General features: G+C 41.4%; 2 protein-coding genes across 3 annotated transcripts in view; one reads left to right on the top strand and one right to left on the bottom strand.

Annotated features, from left to right (window-relative positions):
- Nucleotides 1-1,851: 1,851 nt before the first annotated feature.
- On the top strand, nucleotides 1,852-3,921 carry cxcr5 (chemokine (C-X-C motif) receptor 5). The gene is made up of 2 exons (XM_079826036.1): nucleotides 1,852-1,983; nucleotides 2,537-3,921. The coding sequence occupies exons 1-2, from the start codon at nucleotides 1,951-1,953 to the stop codon at nucleotides 3,623-3,625; spliced, it is 1,122 nt and encodes a 373-aa protein (XP_079682162.1). The 5' UTR covers nucleotides 1,852-1,950; the 3' UTR covers nucleotides 3,626-3,921.
- Nucleotides 3,922-4,226: 305 nt separating this feature from the next.
- Nucleotides 4,227-20,199, bottom strand: part of bcl9l (bcl9 like) — an 84,112-nt gene continuing 68,139 nt past the window's right edge. Inside the window, exons 4-9 of one of the 2 annotated variants that reach the window (XM_079826034.1) lie at nucleotides 19,967-20,092; nucleotides 9,818-9,992; nucleotides 9,421-9,505; nucleotides 6,632-9,056; nucleotides 5,910-6,167; nucleotides 4,227-5,744 (exon numbers count right to left, since the gene is read on the bottom strand). In XM_079826034.1, coding sequence (XP_079682160.1) covers nucleotides 4,516-5,744; nucleotides 5,910-6,167; nucleotides 6,632-9,056; nucleotides 9,421-9,505; nucleotides 9,818-9,992; nucleotides 19,967-20,092 — 4,298 coding nt within the window. In that variant the 3' untranslated portion in view covers nucleotides 4,227-4,515. The remainder of the gene's footprint in view (nucleotides 5,745-5,909; nucleotides 6,168-6,631; nucleotides 9,057-9,420; nucleotides 9,506-9,817; nucleotides 9,993-19,966; nucleotides 20,093-20,199) is intronic. The other variant, XM_079826035.1, reaches the window with a different exon arrangement.

Here is a 20,199-nt window from a genome sequence, read left to right as displayed (position 1 = left end):
GTTGCCATTTCTGTAAATTGGAAGTTGTACTGACGGGGGAGCCGAAACTCATTATGCAAAACTGTTATCCAATCATAGCAGTGGGCGTTTACTTTCCAAGTCTTCAGTGTGGCACGCCCATAAAAATCGAGCGCTCCATGAGAGAGGCTCAAAACCAGGATAGAAAATAGCCTATTACTTATTTATTATGATGTTTTTGAATGTAAAAACCACGCAAACATAATAAGTTGACCTCAGACAACAGTATAAAAATAAAAACTTTAATGTCTAGGGTTAGGGTTAAAGATTATGTTGTTTATAGGTTGTTTAAGGAGGGGAAAGCACTTCTCTTTCTCTTACGCATGTAACTAACTCCACTGTGTTGTATCTTACTCCACTTGTAATGGCACAGTCTCTTGCACTTATTCAAATGACTGCTTGTAAATGGAGTATGTTTTTGTATTTTCAATACTTTTTCATGTACTGAAACAAGGTTTTTACATTTTCCGAGGAAAAAAAAGAAGAGCAGTAGCTCTGTGAAACACTTGTTGTAGGTGGTTGCTTGAGGTCTACATGTTGAAGATGAACATTTAAGGTACATCCACATAATATGAGTAATATTGAAAGTGATGCTTGACTAGCAGCACAGCACTGGCATGAAATCTACGTGCAGATGTTATATAAAATGTACACTTATTTGAATCATTATTTGAATTGTGTGACCTCTAAAACGCAGGGTTGGGTCTATTGGGTAATTTTTTCAGTGTTTGGGTAGTTTTTGTGTTATCCAGCCTTTGGGTCAGATGTAACAACCTAGTTATAAATCACAGCCTTTTTTGCATTCTCGTCAAACGACTAGACAAAAACAAATTTTCTCGGTAATTAACCCGACATGTGTTCTGTCCTATATTTACCCAGCCATTGGGCTAAAAACAACACACATTTTTTAAAAGTGTAAGTGTAAATTATTTTGAACAAAATATGGTTGGCTGACTTTGCTATATATGTTACATTCACTGTAAAAAAAATTCAACCTATTTTAACTTAAAAACTTCAGTTGCTGCCTTAAATGTATAAGTTAATGCAACTTAAAAGTACAAGTCATTGCAACTTACTATTTACAATTTACATTAAACTGACTTGCAATTTTGAGTTGAATTTTGTAAAGTTAAAAAGTTGAAATTGCTTAACTTATTTTGATGAGTTAAATGAACTTAAAAACATGTTGTCATAACTCATTGATCCTATCATTTTTTATAATGCACTATACCACTCAAAAGTTTGACACATCTACACTTTACAATTTACATTTAGCAGACACTTACGTACCCATTTGGTAAATGGTAAAGTAATTACATAATTATGGGAATTATGTAGTTACCAAAGTGTATTGAGTTTCCTTCATGCTCTTACTCTTTAATAAAAAAAAAGAGAAAAAAATCAGTTGGGATTTTAATTCAGTAAAGTAATTCATACATAGACAGTTAATATTTGTTTACTTTGATATGCTCATATTTGTCCACAATTGTTTGTTGTATGCCAAAACCTTACTTAATAAAGTGGATTTTTGAATAGGTTTCTGTAACCAAGCCAGATAGCTGAGAAAAAGGTAAGGTGCAAAAGTTTTGGTATGCCAAGTGCTAAAAAAGAAAACCACTGCTGCTTACAGGAATAATGATCAGCTCAACAATGAGAAAAATGGTGTAAAAACTATGCCAATAATGTATAAATGTGACAGCAGGACCGTGGGGGATATGTTTGTTCTGTAAAGGAAATGTGTGGGCTTCATTGTTTTTGTAAAGAATTCAAATAAGGTAAGTTTGAGTCCTTGAGGAGGTCAATTTTAAAGAGGCGTGTCTTGACAATCTGAGCGCACATCATGGGTCGTTGATCACAGAAGTTTCATCAACCGGAGTGGACGAGAACACACATTTCTGAGACAATTGTACGGTCATCCACAACAGGACAAACATGGATCAAATAACAATAAAAGTCACTTTTGATGTGAGTACTTCTAAACTCTCAATGCATTTTTAGGAAATGATGGTAGTAGTTGTCTGTAATTTCATTTGCATCCCGTGGAAACTAAAATGTGAAAAATAAACATTAACTGATTTGTACATTTAGAGAACAATTTTTTTAAGAACGAATAAGATCAATTTATTATTATTATTATTATAATTGGTATTATAAAATACAAAATGATCACACCAGTCCACAATAAATATTTTCAGATTTTGTCCTGTGAATCATTGTAATTGTCTTAATTACTTTTTGCTACCCTTACTATTTATTATTTTTATTATTAATTGTATTATTAATCATTTTTATTTTAAATACGAAAAAAAAAAGGAAGTGAGATGCTTCCTTTAAATAGTTTCCTGTGAACACCACAGGTGGATATTAAACTGCTTGCTGTATGCCACTACATTTTTTAATTGTTAAATAAAAAACGAATGAGCAAAAAGGATTCAAATGATATATCATTTAGAATGATCTTTTTTTTTTTTTTTTTTAAATATTGCAACTTGCAAATCAATTGTGGTTGTATTTTCAGGCTCTGGACTTTTTAGGCTATTATGAAAATATGACAGATGGACCCGATGAAACAGAAAAAAATACAGTACAGTACACCTGTGACAACGAAAAGAATCCACTGCATCTGTTTCACACTGTGTTCCAACCCCTTGTATATGGTGTGGTGTTTCTCCTGGGCTTAACAGGAAACGGTCTCCTCCTGACGGTTCTGCTAAAACGGCGGCGCAACCTGCGCATCACCGAGATCTACCTGCTACATCTGGCGCTGGCTGACCTGCTCCTGCTCTTCACTTTCCCATTCGCGGTTACTCAAGGAGTCGCCGGGTGGCCTTTTGGAACCTTTCTGTGCAAGCTATTGGGACTTATCAATCGCCTCAATCTGGTGTGCGGGAGTTTGCTTTTGGCATGCATCGGCTTCGATCGCTACCTCGCCATTGTGCACGCCGTCCCCAGTCTCCAGGCCCGGCGGCCTAGGACCGTTCACCTCACTTGTGCGCTGCTCTGGATCATCTGCCTATCTGTGACCATTCCCAACATGGTGTTCCTGTCTGTGAAGAAAGAGGACGACAACCCTACCAGGTTCTCTTGCTCTTACCACAACCATGGCATGCACGCAAGCAACTGGATGCTGACCAGCCGCTTTCTCACACACCTGCTGTGCTTCTTCCTGCCTCTGGTGATCATGGGCTACTGCTACACTTCGATAATCATCACTCTTTTCCAAAGCCAGAGAAGTCTGGAGAAACAGGGAGCAATTCGGTTGGCCCTACTGGTTACACTGGTTTTCTGTCTGTGCTGGCTACCGTATAACATCACCGTTTTCATGGACACCCTGGTAAGGGTGGGGGCTATGCCCGAGCAGGACTGCCATGCTCGTGCCACACTGCAACAGGTGCTGATCGTGACAGAGAGCATCGGCTTTTCCCACTGCTGCCTGAATCCAATCCTGTACGCCTTCATAGGGGTCCGTTTCCGGAGAGACCTCCTGCAGTTGCTGGCAAAAACAAAGTGTCTGCGTGTATGCCTGTCAGATCTGCAAAGAAAAAGTGTTAACAGGATGTCGGTCTCAGAGGCTGTTACTACCACAAGCAGCAGCCAATACATATAAAAGCAGCTGAATGTTTTTGTACGTACTGTTTTTCTTTAAATCGCCAGCTTTGAGATTTTCAGATTTACCTGCGTGCTGAGCCAATCACTGGAAACATGTTTGAAAGCACAGTGGGTGTATGAAATCATATAAATTTGGACAATCTGTTAGTCAGAGACTGAATTTCATTTAGCAAAACTGAGCGTCATACCGAACCCGCTGTAGTGCTTTGCATTTTGTTTTGAATGGATTATTAATAAATGTGTGATACATTGTTCTGTAACAAATAATTGGAAATAAAAGATTGATATAATGGTATTGATTTTTTGTAATGTGATCGCCAGTCAAAATGCCCCCTCATACACATCAAAAAAGGCCAACGCAAAGCAGATGAACAGATTTTTTTTTCATATTTGTTATTAGATTTCTAATAAAACACAGTATACAGAACAGTTGCAAACAAGCACAAATTGCATCTTATTTACAGCAACTATATATATATATATGTGTGTATATATATATATATTATATTTATATATAGATATTTATAGATTACCTTCCACAACAGTTTGGTAGCCAGAATGTAATTAGAACATAGAAACCCAGATCTTTTTTTACTTTAACCTTTGCAATCAAACACATTGATCTCAAATATACATATTTTACAAATATCTTAAAAAATGGCTTCAGATTTTGTTACTTAACTGTAATGATAACCCTCAACAGTTTTCTTTTCTCCCAAAGTTAACTTCAGCATCAAGAGATTATTACTTAAACCAAAGTTTTTAGCATTTTATTGCCACAGTTAGTCAATGGCGGCAAAAAAAACAAAACAAAAAAAAAACACACACTTCCAAATGAGAAATAGCCATTAAGAAACAAGGTTTTTACAGTATTACAGAGAAGCTAGTTTAAAAGGGCATGTTGGCCATACTTCCAGGCCCGTAGCCCAACGGGCTGTCCAGTGACATGCTGCGTTGTCTAAGGCTCTGGGGGCCCATCATACCAGACTGTGAATGTGGAGGTCCCATCATAGGTCCCTGAGGGGACATGAGGGCGCCCTGCTGGCCAAAGTGCTCTCCGGGGAGAGCCATGCCCCGCTGCTTAGCCTGCATCATCATCAGATTCTGGTGGGCCATAAGATTATGAGGGTGCTGCTGTGGAGACAGCATGCCACGGGGAGGGTGGGACGGGTGTTGTAAGAGGTTATTGGCCATCATGGCCTGCTGTTGCTGATGGTGGTGGTGTTGTTGCTGGAGCTGCTGTTGTGGAGACATGCCTGTCCTGCCCATCATGTGCCCTGGGTGGCATATGGGCCCCATCCCACCTCCTGATCCCATGCCCCTGGAGCCAATCTGAGGCATGCCCATACCTGGGCGCATCCCACAATGTGAATGTGAGGGATGTAGGGGCAGCTGTTGCTCAGCCATCATGTTCTGTAGGTTAGCAATATGGGGGTTGGAGGAGGGGATGCTGCTATGGGGAGGTCCAGACGAGGAGAGCTGTTTGAGCAGTTGAGCAGAAGAAGCCTGTGGAGGCGGTTGGCCCTGGTGAAGATTTTGCTGCTGCTGGGACATGGCTTCACTCTTGGGGAAGTACTGCAGGGTGCTGCTGGGCTTGTCCGCAGGAATGATACGGGAAAGATCAAACTCAGGAATGCCTGTATGTGTGGGTCTGATGACCTCACTCAGGTCTGGGCCATCACCCATGGGCATGGATGGGAAAGAGTCTGGTTGGTGAGGAGGCCGCTGGTGAGACATGCCTTTACTTAGAAGATGCATCTGTTGGGGTGGTAAGACCTCATCAGGACGCTGGGGGTACTGCTGCCCCATACCACCGATAGGAGAGTGAAGGGGTCCCTGCATACGAGGGAATCCTCCCATCTGGTTTTGGGGGTGCATTGGGGAAACATTACAGGGCCCTATTCCATCAGGAGGTCCACCTCCCATTATTGCTGAGGTCATTCCCGGTATTCCCATAGGGTTAGGGGATGGGAGCATAGGTCCAGATGGATCATGGGATAGCTGCGGGCCTCCTTGGAGAACCATTCCCATTGGACTTTGCGGACCACTGTGAGGTCCCATTTGACCCTGCGAGGAGAGGAGCATCTGTGTAGACTGGTGATTTCCCATGTTGCCTACTGAAAAAGAGGTTACATGTTATTACTTTAATGAATAAATTCTCTATTAAACAAATAAAGCAATTGAAAAGGTAACATAATATAACTGGGTATCAAACCTTTCTCTGAAGGAGAATAAACCATGATGCATTGAGTTCTGAATTTTTACAACTGTAAAATCTGTACCTGACATGTTGATTCCAGGTAGGAGGGGTCTATCGGGTAGCATCTCATCATCTGATGTGGCGATTGTCTTGATGGCGTCATGGTAGAGCGGAGTGGAGCTAGGCATGGCATACTTTGACATCTGAGACATTATAAGGGATAGAGGATTCTGGGAGGGAGGGGCATCTGGTGAGGATGTGAAAGGCATGCTAGGATTGATAGAGTTGGTAGGCTGACTGATGGGCGTTGAGTTGGAACTCCTAGGTGGCAGGGACATCCCTAATGCAAACAAACAAAAAATGGTGGAAGACATGTAAAAAGCATAAATATAAACAACATTTGTTTTCTTTTTTATGAATAAACAAATAAAATAGATGTTTGCACACTGAAATTGCAGCTTCACAGAGTTTTTGGGGATTTACCAAACAACGCAATTTTAAAAGAATTATAATATATAAATATTTTCATATTTTTATGAAAATTGCTTATTTTTGCTTATTAATTACTTATAAAGAATTGAGTCTCATTCCACATTGTGCATGATGAAGATTTGACTGGTCGAAAAGTTGCACTGTTTGGTAAATAAACTCTTTGGAGCTGCAATTTCGGTGTGCAGACATATATTTTCCCTTGTTCATTCATTGTTATTTTGTTTCCCTGAAACTGAGCCTGAAATTTGGTTATGGTTTTGGATGTGCACACTTTTTTGTATTTTTTATTCAAATTTCTAAGAACATTTTTACCTGTATCAGTGGAGCTGCTCCCTCCATTGCCTGCAACCTTGACACTAGGAGGCCCTCCAGGGCTAGGCATAGCAGTCTTGGGTGAGGCAGTCCAGCCAGGTGAAGCGACAGGCATGGTTGGAGATTTAAGGTGTCCAGGGGAGCCAGATGGTGAGCGTAGACCAAGAGAAGGGCCTATTACCTGGGGGGACTTGATAGAGGTGGAAGAAGGTGTTCCAGCCCCAGAGGCTGCTGGTAGAGGAGGGTGAGATGGACCACTCTGTGGTAACTGGCTGGGTGATTTCAGGCCTGCTGCAGAGGGTGAAGGCATGAGGGGTGATGGCTCCTGGCTAAGAGAAGGCGATTTAAGCTGGTGAGATGGCGGTATAGCTGGGGAACCCATTGGGTTAACACTAATGGGCAGGTCAGGAGGGTGTCGGGCACCAAGGTCTGTACCCCTTGAGCCAGAGTTTATGGGAATGTGACTAAGTCTTGAGGTGCTGCCCATGTGGGGAGGACCTGGCTGGTCTGGTCCAAACATATCAGGGCCTGGCTGCTGCATGTATGAGCCATCACTTTGACTACCAGGAAAGGAGCTCTGATTGGGGAACTGTAGAGGTCCATCTGGCCCAGGAATCATTCCTTTGTTAGAACTACCCCGGCCATTCTGTGAAGCCCTAATGCGGGAAATGTCTTCAGGGTTCAACATTTCTCCAAGCGGTCCGCCAATTCCAGGACCTCCCCTCAGCTTCTGAGCCAACAACTGCTGCTGTTGTGGATTCATATTCATGCCCATATTCATATTAAGGTTACCCCCTAAAGGAGAGTCAACTATGTCTCTCATTGTGGGGCCACCATCACTGCCTACTCCACCAATAGGAGAGCCCATTATAGTCCGAGAACCAGGAAAGTCCATTGGATCCCCACGGGAGGGTGGGCCTCCTCCCATTCCAGGATTGGGGAAGCCTGGTCCCCCAGAGTTATCGATCATCCTAGGGCCTCCAAGCCCTGCCTGCTGCTGCTGTCTGGATATTTGCTGCATGTCTAATCTATGGAGTCTGCGGAACATCTCTTCCCGTGTTATAGGTCGATCCAAATCACCTTGAAAGTGCTGGGGAGGTCCCCCAGGCCCCCCTGGAGGATAGCACCCATGAAATGGGCCTCCACCACCCATGTTTGGAGGCATTTCCTCTAACCAACCCATGCCTGGCCTAGGAGGTCTTTGAGGCCCCAACCCCTCCATACCTAGAACTCCTCCAGGGCTTTCTGGGTAACCCCCACCACTTGACGGTCCTCGCATCTGTCCAAGAAACCTTGGCCCTCGAGGACCTTCCTGATGCATGTCCATTATTCGTGAATTCCCTCCCATTCCTCCCCCTACCATCGGCCCTGGCCCCCACTGTTGATCACCAGGTTTACTGTGATATGGTGGTGGGGGGCCCCTCATAAGCATTGGGGGTCCCCCAGGCATGCCCATTTCTGGGATCATGCGGAAATGCTGGGGATGTTGGTGGGGGTTCATCTCGTGTTGGCGCCTTTTCTCCTGGTAGTACTCTTCTTGTAGCTTCCTCCAAGCTAGCTGCTCTGGTGTTACACCCTCAGGTCCAAGAAGTGGCCCCATGTCTAACCCTGAGGGTGAGGAGAGGTGGTGGGAATGTGGTGGCATTCCATGGTGTGGGCCCATCAGCGAGTCATCCAATCCAGGCCCACCAAGATTTTGTGTCTGTGAGATGATGGACTGCAATGGCTCCTCATACTTTTTCATTCCACTGACATGGGGCATACCAGGCATACCAGCATTGTTGCTGTGGCAATTACCAACATTCCCCCCACCATTCTCACCATCTTCCAACCCCCTACCCCCATCATTACTATTATTGTTGTTGACATTGGTGCCATTAGGATTGCCATTAGGACCTCTTGGTTCTTCATGACCAGCACCGGCTCCACTACGGAGAAGCAACCTCTCAATGTCTCGAAGAGTCTGCAAAGAGCGTTCACGATGTTCCAGCTGCTCCTTAGAGAGGCCATCTGTGTTTCCTGACCCTCCACGTTGGCCCAGTTCACTCTGACGGTGTGCAGATAATGCAGAGGGACTTAGGGAAGGAGACACACCTGCACCATGGTGGGGAATTGTACCTGGCCTGTCCACTCCTTCTGTTCCTGAAACTCCTACAGACTGTGGGCCTGAACTCCCTGGGCCCAGTGAATGAACTGCAGAGCGGCTGTTGCTGCTTGACGTTCCTCCTCCTCGGTGGGTTTGGGCTGGCTCACTGTCTGGATGGCCTGTGGAAGAAGGAGTACTGGTGCCTGGAAGGTGTCCTCCCACAACTCCAACGGAAGCTGGCCGGGGCGTACCACTTTGGGATTTGGGTGTACCAATGGGTGGGCTGTGACTAGAGCTGATCTGCTCTGTTAGGTTGGGGAGTTTTCCAACACCAGAAGACTGCTCAGCCAAATACAAAAAGGGAGAAAGACAAAGGAGGGGGTGCTGTTAATGCCATTATTAGTCTCAGCTCAATACATCACAAAAGTCTTCAACTCTACTGTTTCTCATCAAAACAGAAACAGGAACAAAGATGAGCAGTGATTTAAATAGCCATTTAAACAAATACATGTCTCACACAACATGCAACACCTGCAAGTGTGGATGTTATGACAAATTTTTACCACTCTACTTTGCATTTTAAGAGCATATATGTCTGGATTATGATTACAAACACATATAGCCTAATAATTGTATAATCTAACAGAACAAAAATATGTAGGCATGTATGTATACATGTATGTGTCTATATATAAAGACAGACCTGGTCCAGCTTAGTACGAGGGACATTCTGCTGATGATACAAGAGGATAGAGTCTGTATGGCCATGCATCACTGCCTCTGCAGCACTGCAGAAGTAAAAACAGTTAGTTGAACAACAAAATAATTTTGAAAAAAAAAAAAGTTTCCTATTATTTTCATCATTTTCTATTCCGACATGTGACAATAGCTTGGAAAAGCACACTCCTACATCTTTTACAAGAGTGTGGTGGAAAATTGTCTGCTACATTAATACGTACGGCAACTCCTTTGTTGTGGCTTTCTCAAACATTTCCGGCTTAAACATGGCAATATAGGGTAAATATCCCATTTGTTCATGTGAAAAACAGGCTGTCAAGCTGCAGAGTCTATTGGGACAGAAACTAAGCGGTCATACTGACCTGTTGGCTAGGCTGGTGGTGAAGACATACACTACTTGCTGAGGGGGTCGAGGATGCAGATCTGTGCGAATACTGGGTCCATGGCCAGAACCTAACCCTGGACCTCCTGGATCACTAACATGGCCTGTGGCAGATGAAACAGAGTGGCCCTGACTAGGACACATCACATGCTCACCTGAGCAAGTGTTGAAAAAGAAAGAGAAGGATAGAAGAGAAAAGAAAAGGTGAATCAGTGAAAAAATATTTTGTAATGTCAATTGATCTTGATACATACAGTATTTAAACGTTTTACATAGGTCACCTGATGTCATATGCCAGTTTTTATTGATAAAAAAAAAAAAAGTCACATTACAAACACTGATAGGAGTCGTTCATATGACAATGACATATTAATACCATGGATTTCTTAATTCTTAGCATTTATTATAACCCTTTCTAAAACATTTTTTGCAACAATAGAGATGACAATCAAAAAACATAGATGTTTGTTTACTACCAAAAAAAAAAAATCATATTCCGGAAAACCACAAGGAGGAGCTAAATCCCACAGATAACTTCCCAGAGCCACAGTTCCATTATGAACGTCTGATAGATAGCTAAGCATTTACGTCATGAATTTATGTGGGCAGATATGAAACACTGAAGATTTGTACAAAATAGGCCATGTTCTGTCACATGAATGTCACATGAAATAAATGGAAATCTAGTTGGAAACCGAGGTTACAGCACACACAAAATATTAGGAAACTTAATATTATAATATACCATCCTAATGTCTTTACAATTCTGATATGACTCATGATTCTGAATCAGGAAAGGTGAAGGTTACAGAGCTGGACATTTTTCTTAAAGGGCAACACAGAGTATGTGGTTAGTGGTTTTGTGTTGCACTTGTGCAGGTAATGTTTCACGACACACCTTCAGTCACGTGTCTATACACAGATAAGGGAAGCTGAGCTTACTTCACAAGAGGGGACAATAGCTCTGAAAGCTTGACATCATACCTTGCATGCTATTAAATGGCAAGTTCACATTGTAATGTCAACATTACACTTTTCAATTTTGTCAGATGCAATTAAGTTGTAGTTGATAAATGTCTTAAAAACCATACACATACTAGTTTATTAACAGGCTAAAAACAACTTTGGAAAGGTGGGTGAACTCAATGGTGTAGAAAAATATAATATATAAAAGCACATTCTGGGATTATTTGTTGTCATTTGAATAACTATATGGCAATTGTGATGTGCCAATAGAGATATTTCCACAAAAAAAAATTTAAATTCTGTCATCATTTACTCTTGATGTTGCTCCAAATCCACACAAAAGGATATTTAGGCATTAAAGGTCCCCTTCTTCGCGATTCCATTGTTCAAACTTTAGTTAGTGTGTAATGTTGCTGTTAGAGCATAAATAATACCTGTAAAATTATAAAGCTCAAAGTTCAATGCCAAGCGAGATATTTTATTTAACAGAAGTTCCCTTTCAAAGCCTACAGCGAACGGCTGGCTTGGACTACATCCTGGTACTTCCTTCTTTAATTACGTCAGTAGAGCAGTAGAACAGACTAACCTCCGCCCACAAAGAAACGCGAAAAAGGGGGCGCGGTCTTGTTGCTGTCCCACGTGGAGAAGCGGACGGTCGCGTGGAGAAAAGGAACTGTTGCGTTGAGTGTGTTTATCGCCATGTCATCGAGACGCTGTTATTTTCATCCAGGAGTCAAATCACCTTTGTTTGGCTTTCCCAGGGACGCTGTAGAGATTATTGAACGCATACATCTCTCCGTTAAGAGGCGTGACCTTTCCAACGTGCGCTAAACTGCTGTCAAATTACAACACAGGAACCGCTTTCACGTCCGCTAAGCTGTGGTCGAATCACAGCACAGGAACCGCTTGCACAATCAGAACTCGTTACGTATTTCTGAAGGAGGGACTTCATAGCACAAGGAAATCACCAGCCGTTTTTAGGACAGTGGAAACAGCGGTATACAGATAAGTAAATAGTGTGAAAAATACTGTGTTTTTTTACACGCGAAACATGAACACATGTTATATTGCACACTGTAAACACAATCAAAGCTTCAAAAAAACACGAAGAACGGGACCTTTAACTTTCACAGCCTCGGTTACCATTCATTTTCATTGCATCCTTTACAATGACTGTCAATCAGAAAGAAAAAGGAAAGGCACACAGAATTAGATTTCATATGACAACAGAACTTTCTTTTTTGTTTGAGCTGTAACTTTAAGAAACTTATTTCAGATTTTTGAAATGTATTATTATTATGTGAATAAGTCTTCATACAGTATGTCTCTTTCACAACTTCTTTGTTGAGAAGCGGTTTGGCTAAATCTAGTGTTGTAGTACTCGAGACCGGCCTTGAGACCATTTTTTGATGGTCTTGGTCTTGTCTTGGTTTCGACCACATTTATACTCGGTCTTGTCTTTGTCTCAGACTAAGAGGGATTTTATTTCAAGACCGGTCCAGAACCCCAACTGCTGGGATATTACTAAATTGCCAGTGCATTGCCTGATTTATTTATTAACATCATTAATGTGATTGGATGTAAAACTTACCGCTTCAGATGCAATCAATAACAATTGCAATTGCAATTGATTTATTTATTGTGCCGATTCAAAAATTAATTAGGGATTGTGTCAAAAATGTCACCAAAATGTATATAAATGCCCACAAAATTCAAGATACTGTGATATAATTAACAAATATCACAAGAGCAAGAGAGCGGAGCATGACTGCAAACATGATGTTGCATTAACAAACATTAAAAAAAAAAGTTATATCCTCAACATTATTCATGCATTTGTAATTTACCAATTCAGATGCATCTCATTCTTCTGTATCACCTCTGTAGCGCAAATATTAATTTTCAACAATCATTTGATTGGTAACTGCTCTATAGTTTCTTATTCTAATTACAGTATATTTATTATAAGTTATGTCATTTCTCAGGTGATAATGTGGATCTCTATGAATTTAAGGAGTTCTGGTCTGGTCTTGGTCTCAGACCCTCAAAGTCTTAGTCTTGGTCTCAACACACATTGGTCTTGGTCTCGGTCTCGACTTGGTCTCGAATTAGGTGGTCTTGACTACAACACTAGCTATCTCACGAGACCGGAGTAAAAAGTTTGTTACACATGTTGCATGTAGTTACTATAGTAATAACAGTAAATTATGCATGCAACCCTAAAACAAACCGAATCCTAACCCTACAGCAAGTACACACAGTTAATATGACTCAGTACTTAAATGTATAATTGCACTGTAACATGGACACCTTCAAATAAAGTGATCAAATCAAAAATCAAAAAAGCATCAAAAAAAGAATCAAAAAAGCATTACATTATCGTAATGAAGTGGAGGTTTCGTACACTCTGACAACTTCAAATCTACAGTGCTGACAAGTTTATGCATCAGCAGTGCATAATGCATCATATGCACTGCTAACGCATATACTTAATTGTCTCTTGTGTTGTCCATTTTATATACTAAGTACTATTAAGTACTATTTAAGAGTAATATGAATTAACAACATGTACTTACTATAGGGTTGGTTTCATGTAATTATGCACATTTTACTGTTATTAATATAGCAAGTACATGTACAGTGGCATGAAAAAGTGTGTGAACCGCTTTGCAGAATCTGTGAAAATGGGAATCATTTTAACTAAATAAGAGGGATCATACAAAATGCATGTTATTTTTATTTAGTACTGTCCTGAATAAGATATTTTACATACATTTTTTTTACATATAGTCCACAAGACAAAAAAATAGCTGAATTTATTGAAATTTCCCTGCATGATCCACGGCTGTTTTTTTGTTTTGTGATGGTTGTTCATGAGTCCCTTGTTTGTCCTCAGTTTGTCCTGAGCAATGTTCTTCAGAAAAATCCTCCAGGTCCTGCACATTCTTCAGTTTTCCAGCATCTATTGCATATTTGAAGCTTCTCCAGCAGGGACTGTATGATTTTAAGATCCATCTTTTCACACTGAGGACAATTGAGGGACTCAAACACAACTACTAAAAAAAGGTTCAAACATTCAATGATGCTCCAGAAGGAAACACAATGCATTAAGAGCTGGGGGTGAGAACTTTTGAACAGGATGAAGATGTCCAAATTTTTCTTATTTTGTTTAAAAAAAAAAAAAAAAAAATTCATTTAGTACTGCCCTTCAGAAGCAACAGAAGATACTTGCATGTTTCCCGGAAGACAAATTAAGTACAATTTACCTTGATTTTCAAATTCAATAGGTTATCACTCCCGGCTCTTAATACATTGTGTTTCCTTCTGGAGCATCAGTGAATGTTTCAATCTTTTTTAGTAGTTGTGTTTGAGTTCCTCAATTGTCCTCAGTGTGAAAAGATGGATCTTTAAAATCATACAGTCCCTGCTGGAGAGGGTTCAAATATGAAAAATATGCTGGAAAACTGAAGAATGTGCCGGACCTGGAGGATTTTTCTGAAGAACATTGGGCAGTTTAACTGCTCAGGACAAACAAGGGACTCGTGAACAACCATCACAAAACAAAAAAACAGCTGTGGATCATCCAGGGAACGACACATCACTGAGAATCAATGGTTCATAAACTTTTTATCAGTGTTATTTTAATAAATTCAGCTATTTTTTTGTCTTGTGGACTATATGTAAAAAGTTTTTATGTAAAATATCTTATTCAGGACAGTACTAAATCAAAAATAACATGCATTTTGTATGATCCCTCTTATTTAGTTAAAATTATTCCCATTTTCACAGATTCTGCAACTTTTCACACACTTTTTCATGCCACTGTAACGTGTAAAGACATTCAAATAAAGTGTTACGATAACTTTTCCTTTCAGTACGTTCATTTTTAGTGGCATAAAAACGGTAGTGTCATTCATAACCGTTACTAGGGATTTTGGTTTTATTTCTGTTTTATTTTTCTCTTCAAATGGCTCTCTTTCTCAACTTTATTCTAGCACAGAATAGCAGGTAGCGCAGGGTGCACACACACACACACACTCCAGGCTTGTGGTCACCAACTGACAGATGCACAGCCATGCTCGCAGACACAAACACACACGGTTTATTGTGAGGTGTTGCAGTGGAAAAGGAACGACTGTTATAACATCTGATGGTTGGCCAAGATCTAAATGATATGCATTTACATATACAGCACACACACACACACACACACATATATATATATATATATATATATATATATATATACAGATTAGGCATAACATTATGACTGGTGAAGTGAAGGAAAGAAGCAGGAAAAATGGGCAAGCGTAAGGATTTGAGGGAGTTTGACAAGGGCCAACTACGCAAATACCACTTTGACGCTTCAAAAAGTTCATAAAGAGATTGTAAAACGAATCCATATGAATTGAGCGGTTTAGTCCACATTTTCTAAAGAGACTATCACTTTATATGATGAAGAGATTTAATTTATGTGTTTATTCATATATAAACATTTATCAAGGCACACATCAGTTGTGGTAAACAGAAGCTCAAGAAGGTTCGCTTGATGTACAAGAATCAATGAGGTTCATTCTCGTGTTACTCAGCACATTTGAGCTTCTGCAAAGACCAATGAGGTTCATTCTGGTGTTACTCAGCACGTTTGAGCTTCCACAAGAACCAATGAGGTTCATTCTGGTGTTACACAGCACATTTGAGCTTCTGCAAGGACCAATGAGGTTCATTCTTGTGCAACTCAGCACGTTTGACCTTCGCAAGAACCAATGAGGTTCATTCTCGTGTTACTCAGCACGTTTGAGCTTCCACAAGAACCAATGAGGTTCATTCTGGTGTTACTCAGCACGTTTGACCTTCGCAAGAACCAATGAGGTTCATTCTGGTGTAACTCAGCACGTTTGAGCTTCCATAAGAACCAATGAGGTTCATTCTCGTGTTACTCAGCACGTTTGAGCTTCCACAAGAGCCAATGAGGTTCATTCTGGTGTAACTCAGCACGTTTGACCTTCGCAAGAACCAATGAGGTTCATTCTCGTGTTACTTAGCACGTTTGAGCTTCCACAAGAACCAATGAGGTTCATTCTCGTGTTACTCAGCACATTTGAGCTTCCACAAGAACCAATAAGGTTCATTCTGGTGTTACTCAGCACGTTTGAGCTTCCACAAGAACCAATGAGGTTCATTCTCGTGTAACTCAGCACGTTTGAGCTTCGCAAGAACCAATGAGGTTCATTCTCGTGTTACTCAGCACGTTTGAGCTTCGCAAGAGCCAATGAGGTTCATTCTCGTGTTACTCAGCACGTTTGAGCTTCCACAAGAACCAATGAGGTTCATTCTGGTGTTACTCAGCACGTTTGAGCTTCGCAAGAGCCAATGAGGCTCATTCTCGTGTTACTCAGCACGTTTGAGCTTCCACAAGAACCAATGAGGTTCATTCTGGTGTTACTCAGCACGTTTGAGCTTCGCAAGAACCAATGAGGTTCATTCTGGTGTTACTCAGCACGTTTGAGCTTCCACAAGAACCAATGAGGTTCATTCTCGTGTAACTCAGCACGTTTGAGCTTCGCAAGAACCAATGAGGTTCATTCTCATGTTACTCAGCACGTTTGAGCTTCGCAAGAACCAATGAGGTTCATTCTTGTGTTACTCAGCACGTTTGAGCTTCGCAAGAACCAATGAGGTTCATTCTGGTGTTACACAGCACATTTGAGCTTCCACAAGAACCAATGAGGTTCATTCTGGTGTTACTCAGCACGTTTGAGCTTCCACAAGAACCAATGAGGTTAATTCTCGTGTTACTCAGCACGTTTGAGCTTCCACAAGAACCAATGAGGTTCATTCTCGTGTTACTCAGCACGTATGAGCTTCCACAAGAACCAATGAGGTTCATTCTCATGTTACTCAGCACGTTTGAGCTTCCACAAGAACCAATGAGGTTCATTCTCGTGTTACTCAGCAAGTTTGAGCTTCCACAAGAACCAATGAGGTTCATTCTCGTGTTACTTAGCACGTTTGAGCTTCCACAAGAACCAATGAGGTTCATTCTCGTGTTACTCAGCATGTTTGAGCTTCCAAAAGAACCAATGAGGTTCATTCTCGTGTTACTCAGCACGTTTGAGCTTCGCAAGAACCAATGAGGTTCATTCTCGTGTTACTCAGCACGTTTGAGCTTCCACAAGAGCCAATGAGGTTCATTCTCGTGTTACTCAGCACGTTTGAGCTTCCACAAGAACCAATGAGGTTCATTCTGGTGTTACTCAGCACGTTTGAGCTTCTACAAGAACCAATGAGGTTCATTCTGGTGTTACTCAGCACGTTTGAGCTTCCACAAGAACCAATGAGGTTCATTCTGGTGTTACTCAGCACGTTTGAGCTTCCACAAGAACCAATGAGGTTCATTCTCATGTAACTCAGCACGTTTGAGCTTTGCAAGAACCAATGAGGTTCATTCTCATGTTACTCAGCACGTTTGAGCTTCGCAAGAACCAATGAGGTTCATTCTGGTGTTACACAGCACATTTGAGCTTCCACAAGAACCAATGAGGTTCATTCTGGTGTTGCTCAGCACGTTTGAGCTTCCACAAGAACCAATGAGGTTAATTCTCGTGTTACTCAGCACGTATGAGCTTCCACAAGAACCAATGAGGTTCATTCTCATGTTACTCAGCACGTTTGAGCCTCGCAAGAACCAATGAGGTTCATTCTTGTGTTACTCAGCACGTTTGAGCTTCGCAAGAACCAATGAGGTTCATTCTCGTGTGTTACACAGCACATTTGAGCTTCCACAAGAACCAATGAGGTTCATTCTGGTGTTGCTCAGCACGTTTGAGCTTCCACAAGAACCAATGAGGTTCATTCTCATGTTACTCAGCACGTATGAGCTTCCACAAGAACCAATGAGGTTCATTCTCATGTTACTCAGCACGTTTGAGCTTCCACAAGAACCAATGAGGTTCATTCTCGTGTTACTCAGCACGTTTGAGCTTCGCAAGAACCAATGAGGTTCATTCTCGTGTAACTCAGCACGTTTGAGCTTCGCAAGAACCAATGAGGTTCATTCTCATGTTACTCAGCACGTTTGAGCTTCCACAAGAACCAATGAGGTTCATTACTCAGCACGTTTGAGCTTCGCAAGAACCAATGAGGTTCATTCTCGTGTTACTCAGCACGTTTGAGCTTCGCAAGAACCAATGAGGTTAATTCTGATGTTACTCAGCACGTTTGAGCTTCTGCAAGGACCAATGAGGTTCATTTTAGTGTTACTCAGCACGTTTGAGCTTCCACAAGAACCAATGAGGTTCATTCTAGTGTTACTCAGCACGTTTGAGCTTCCACAAGAACCAATGAGGTTCATTCTCGTGTAACTCAGCACGTTTGAGCTTCGCAAGAACCAATGAGGTTCATTCTCGTGTTACTCAGCACGTTTGAGCTTCCACAAGAGCCAATGAGGTTCATTCTCGTGTTACTCAGCACGTTTGAGCTTCCACAAGAACCAATGTGGTTCATTCTTGTGTAACTCAGCACGTTTGAGCTTCGCAAGAACCAATGAGATTCATTCTCGTGTTACTCACCACGTTTGAGTTTTGCAAGAACTAATGAGGTTCATTCTGGTGTTTCACAGCACATTTGAGCGTCCACAAGAACCAATGAGGTTCATTCTAGTGTTACTCAGCACGTTTGAGCTTCCACAAGAACCAATGAGGTTCATTCTCGTGTAACTCAGCACGTTTGAGCTTCGCAAGAACCAATGAGGTTCATTCTGATGTTACTCAGCACGTTTGAGCTTCTGCAAGGACCAATGAGGTTCATTCTAGTGTTACTCAGCACGTTTGAGCTTCCACAAGAACCAATGAGGTTCATTCTTGTGTAACTCAGCACGTTTGAGCTTCGCAAGAACCAATGAGGTTCATTCTTGTGCAACTCAGCACGTTTGAGCTTCGCAAGAACCAATGAGGTTCATTCTTGTGTTACTCAGCACGTTTGAGATTCCACAAGAGCCAATGAGGTTCATTCTGGTGTTACACAGCACATTTGAGCTTCCACAAGAGCCAATTAGATTCATTCTCGTGTTACTCAGCACGTTTGAGCTTCCACAAGAACCAATGAGGTTCATTCTCGTGTTACTCAGCACGTTTGAGCTTCGCAAGAACCAATGAGGTTCATTCTCGTGTTACTCAGCACGTTTGAGCTTCCACAAGAACCAATGAGATATATTCTCGTGTTACTCAGCACGTTTGAGCTTCCACAAGAACCAATGAGGTTCATTCTCGTGTTACGCAGCACAATTGAGCTTCGCAAGAACCAATGAGGTTCATCCTTGTGTGTTACGCAGCACGCTTGAGCTTCGCAAGAACCAATGAGGTTCATTCTCGTGTTACTCAGCACATTTGAGCTTCTGCAAGGACCAATGAGGTTCATTCTCGTGTGTTACGCAGCTCGTTTGAGCTTCCACAAGAACCAATGAGGTTCTTGCACATAAAGGCAAGTACGGCTGAGTTTCTATATAAGGTTTGCTGATAAATGTTTATATGTGAATAAAAGCCTAAATTCAATCTGTTCATCATATAAAGCGATCGTGTCTCTTCAGAAAATTTGGACTAAAATGCTTAATTCATATGGATTAGTTTTATGATCTCTTCATTAACTTTTTGTGTCAAAGTGCATAGACTGTCAAAGGAAGGACAGAAATCCCTCAGATTTCATTTGTGTTCCGAAGATGAATGAAAGTCTCACGGGTTTGGAACGATATGAGGGTGAGTAAATGATGACAGAATGTTAATTTTTGGGTGAACCCTTTCATTTAAATGTTAGTACATAGTAGTTAAAGACACTTAATAGTAAAGCCCATTTTGTGCTAAATAAACAACATTGATTTCATTCTTGTAAGCGAGTTCAGTTTTCTATGTTTTTTTTTTTCAAATTCTGAAATATATATGTGAGCTGAATTACAACATTTTGCCTTTTCCCCCCCTGAATCAACAGAACTGCATGTTTTTATGACAACGATGTCAACCAGACGTTTGTGTAAACAGTCTACAGGAAGGAACATTCATTAAGGTTTATAAGACAGTGTTTATGTACAGGTAGAGCCTGGCAGTACTGTGTGTGTGTGTGTGTGTGTGTGTGCATGTGTGTGTGTGCGCATGCGTGCGTGTGTACTCACGGTGTGTGACAGAAAGCGGTTTCTCATCCTCTTCCTCAGTTTCGGCCCCTGAACACCATTCATCACCACTGTACGGCTGCTTTCTCTCCAGCACACACCGGCGTTTGCTGCGCATCACGCCCTCTACTGGACACCATTGAGAAAAACACACAAGTCACAACAACGTAAACATGCTTCAAATCAATCACACGTTTCTATATGACAATACAGTTTCTATCCACACTGCTATAAGC

Source organism: Gobio gobio (assembly GCF_949357685.1).
Source record: "Gobio gobio genome assembly, chromosome: 9".
Classification (NCBI taxonomy): Eukaryota; Metazoa; Chordata; class Actinopteri; order Cypriniformes; family Gobionidae; genus Gobio; species Gobio gobio.
This window is presented reverse-complemented; position numbering and strand designations above follow the sequence as displayed.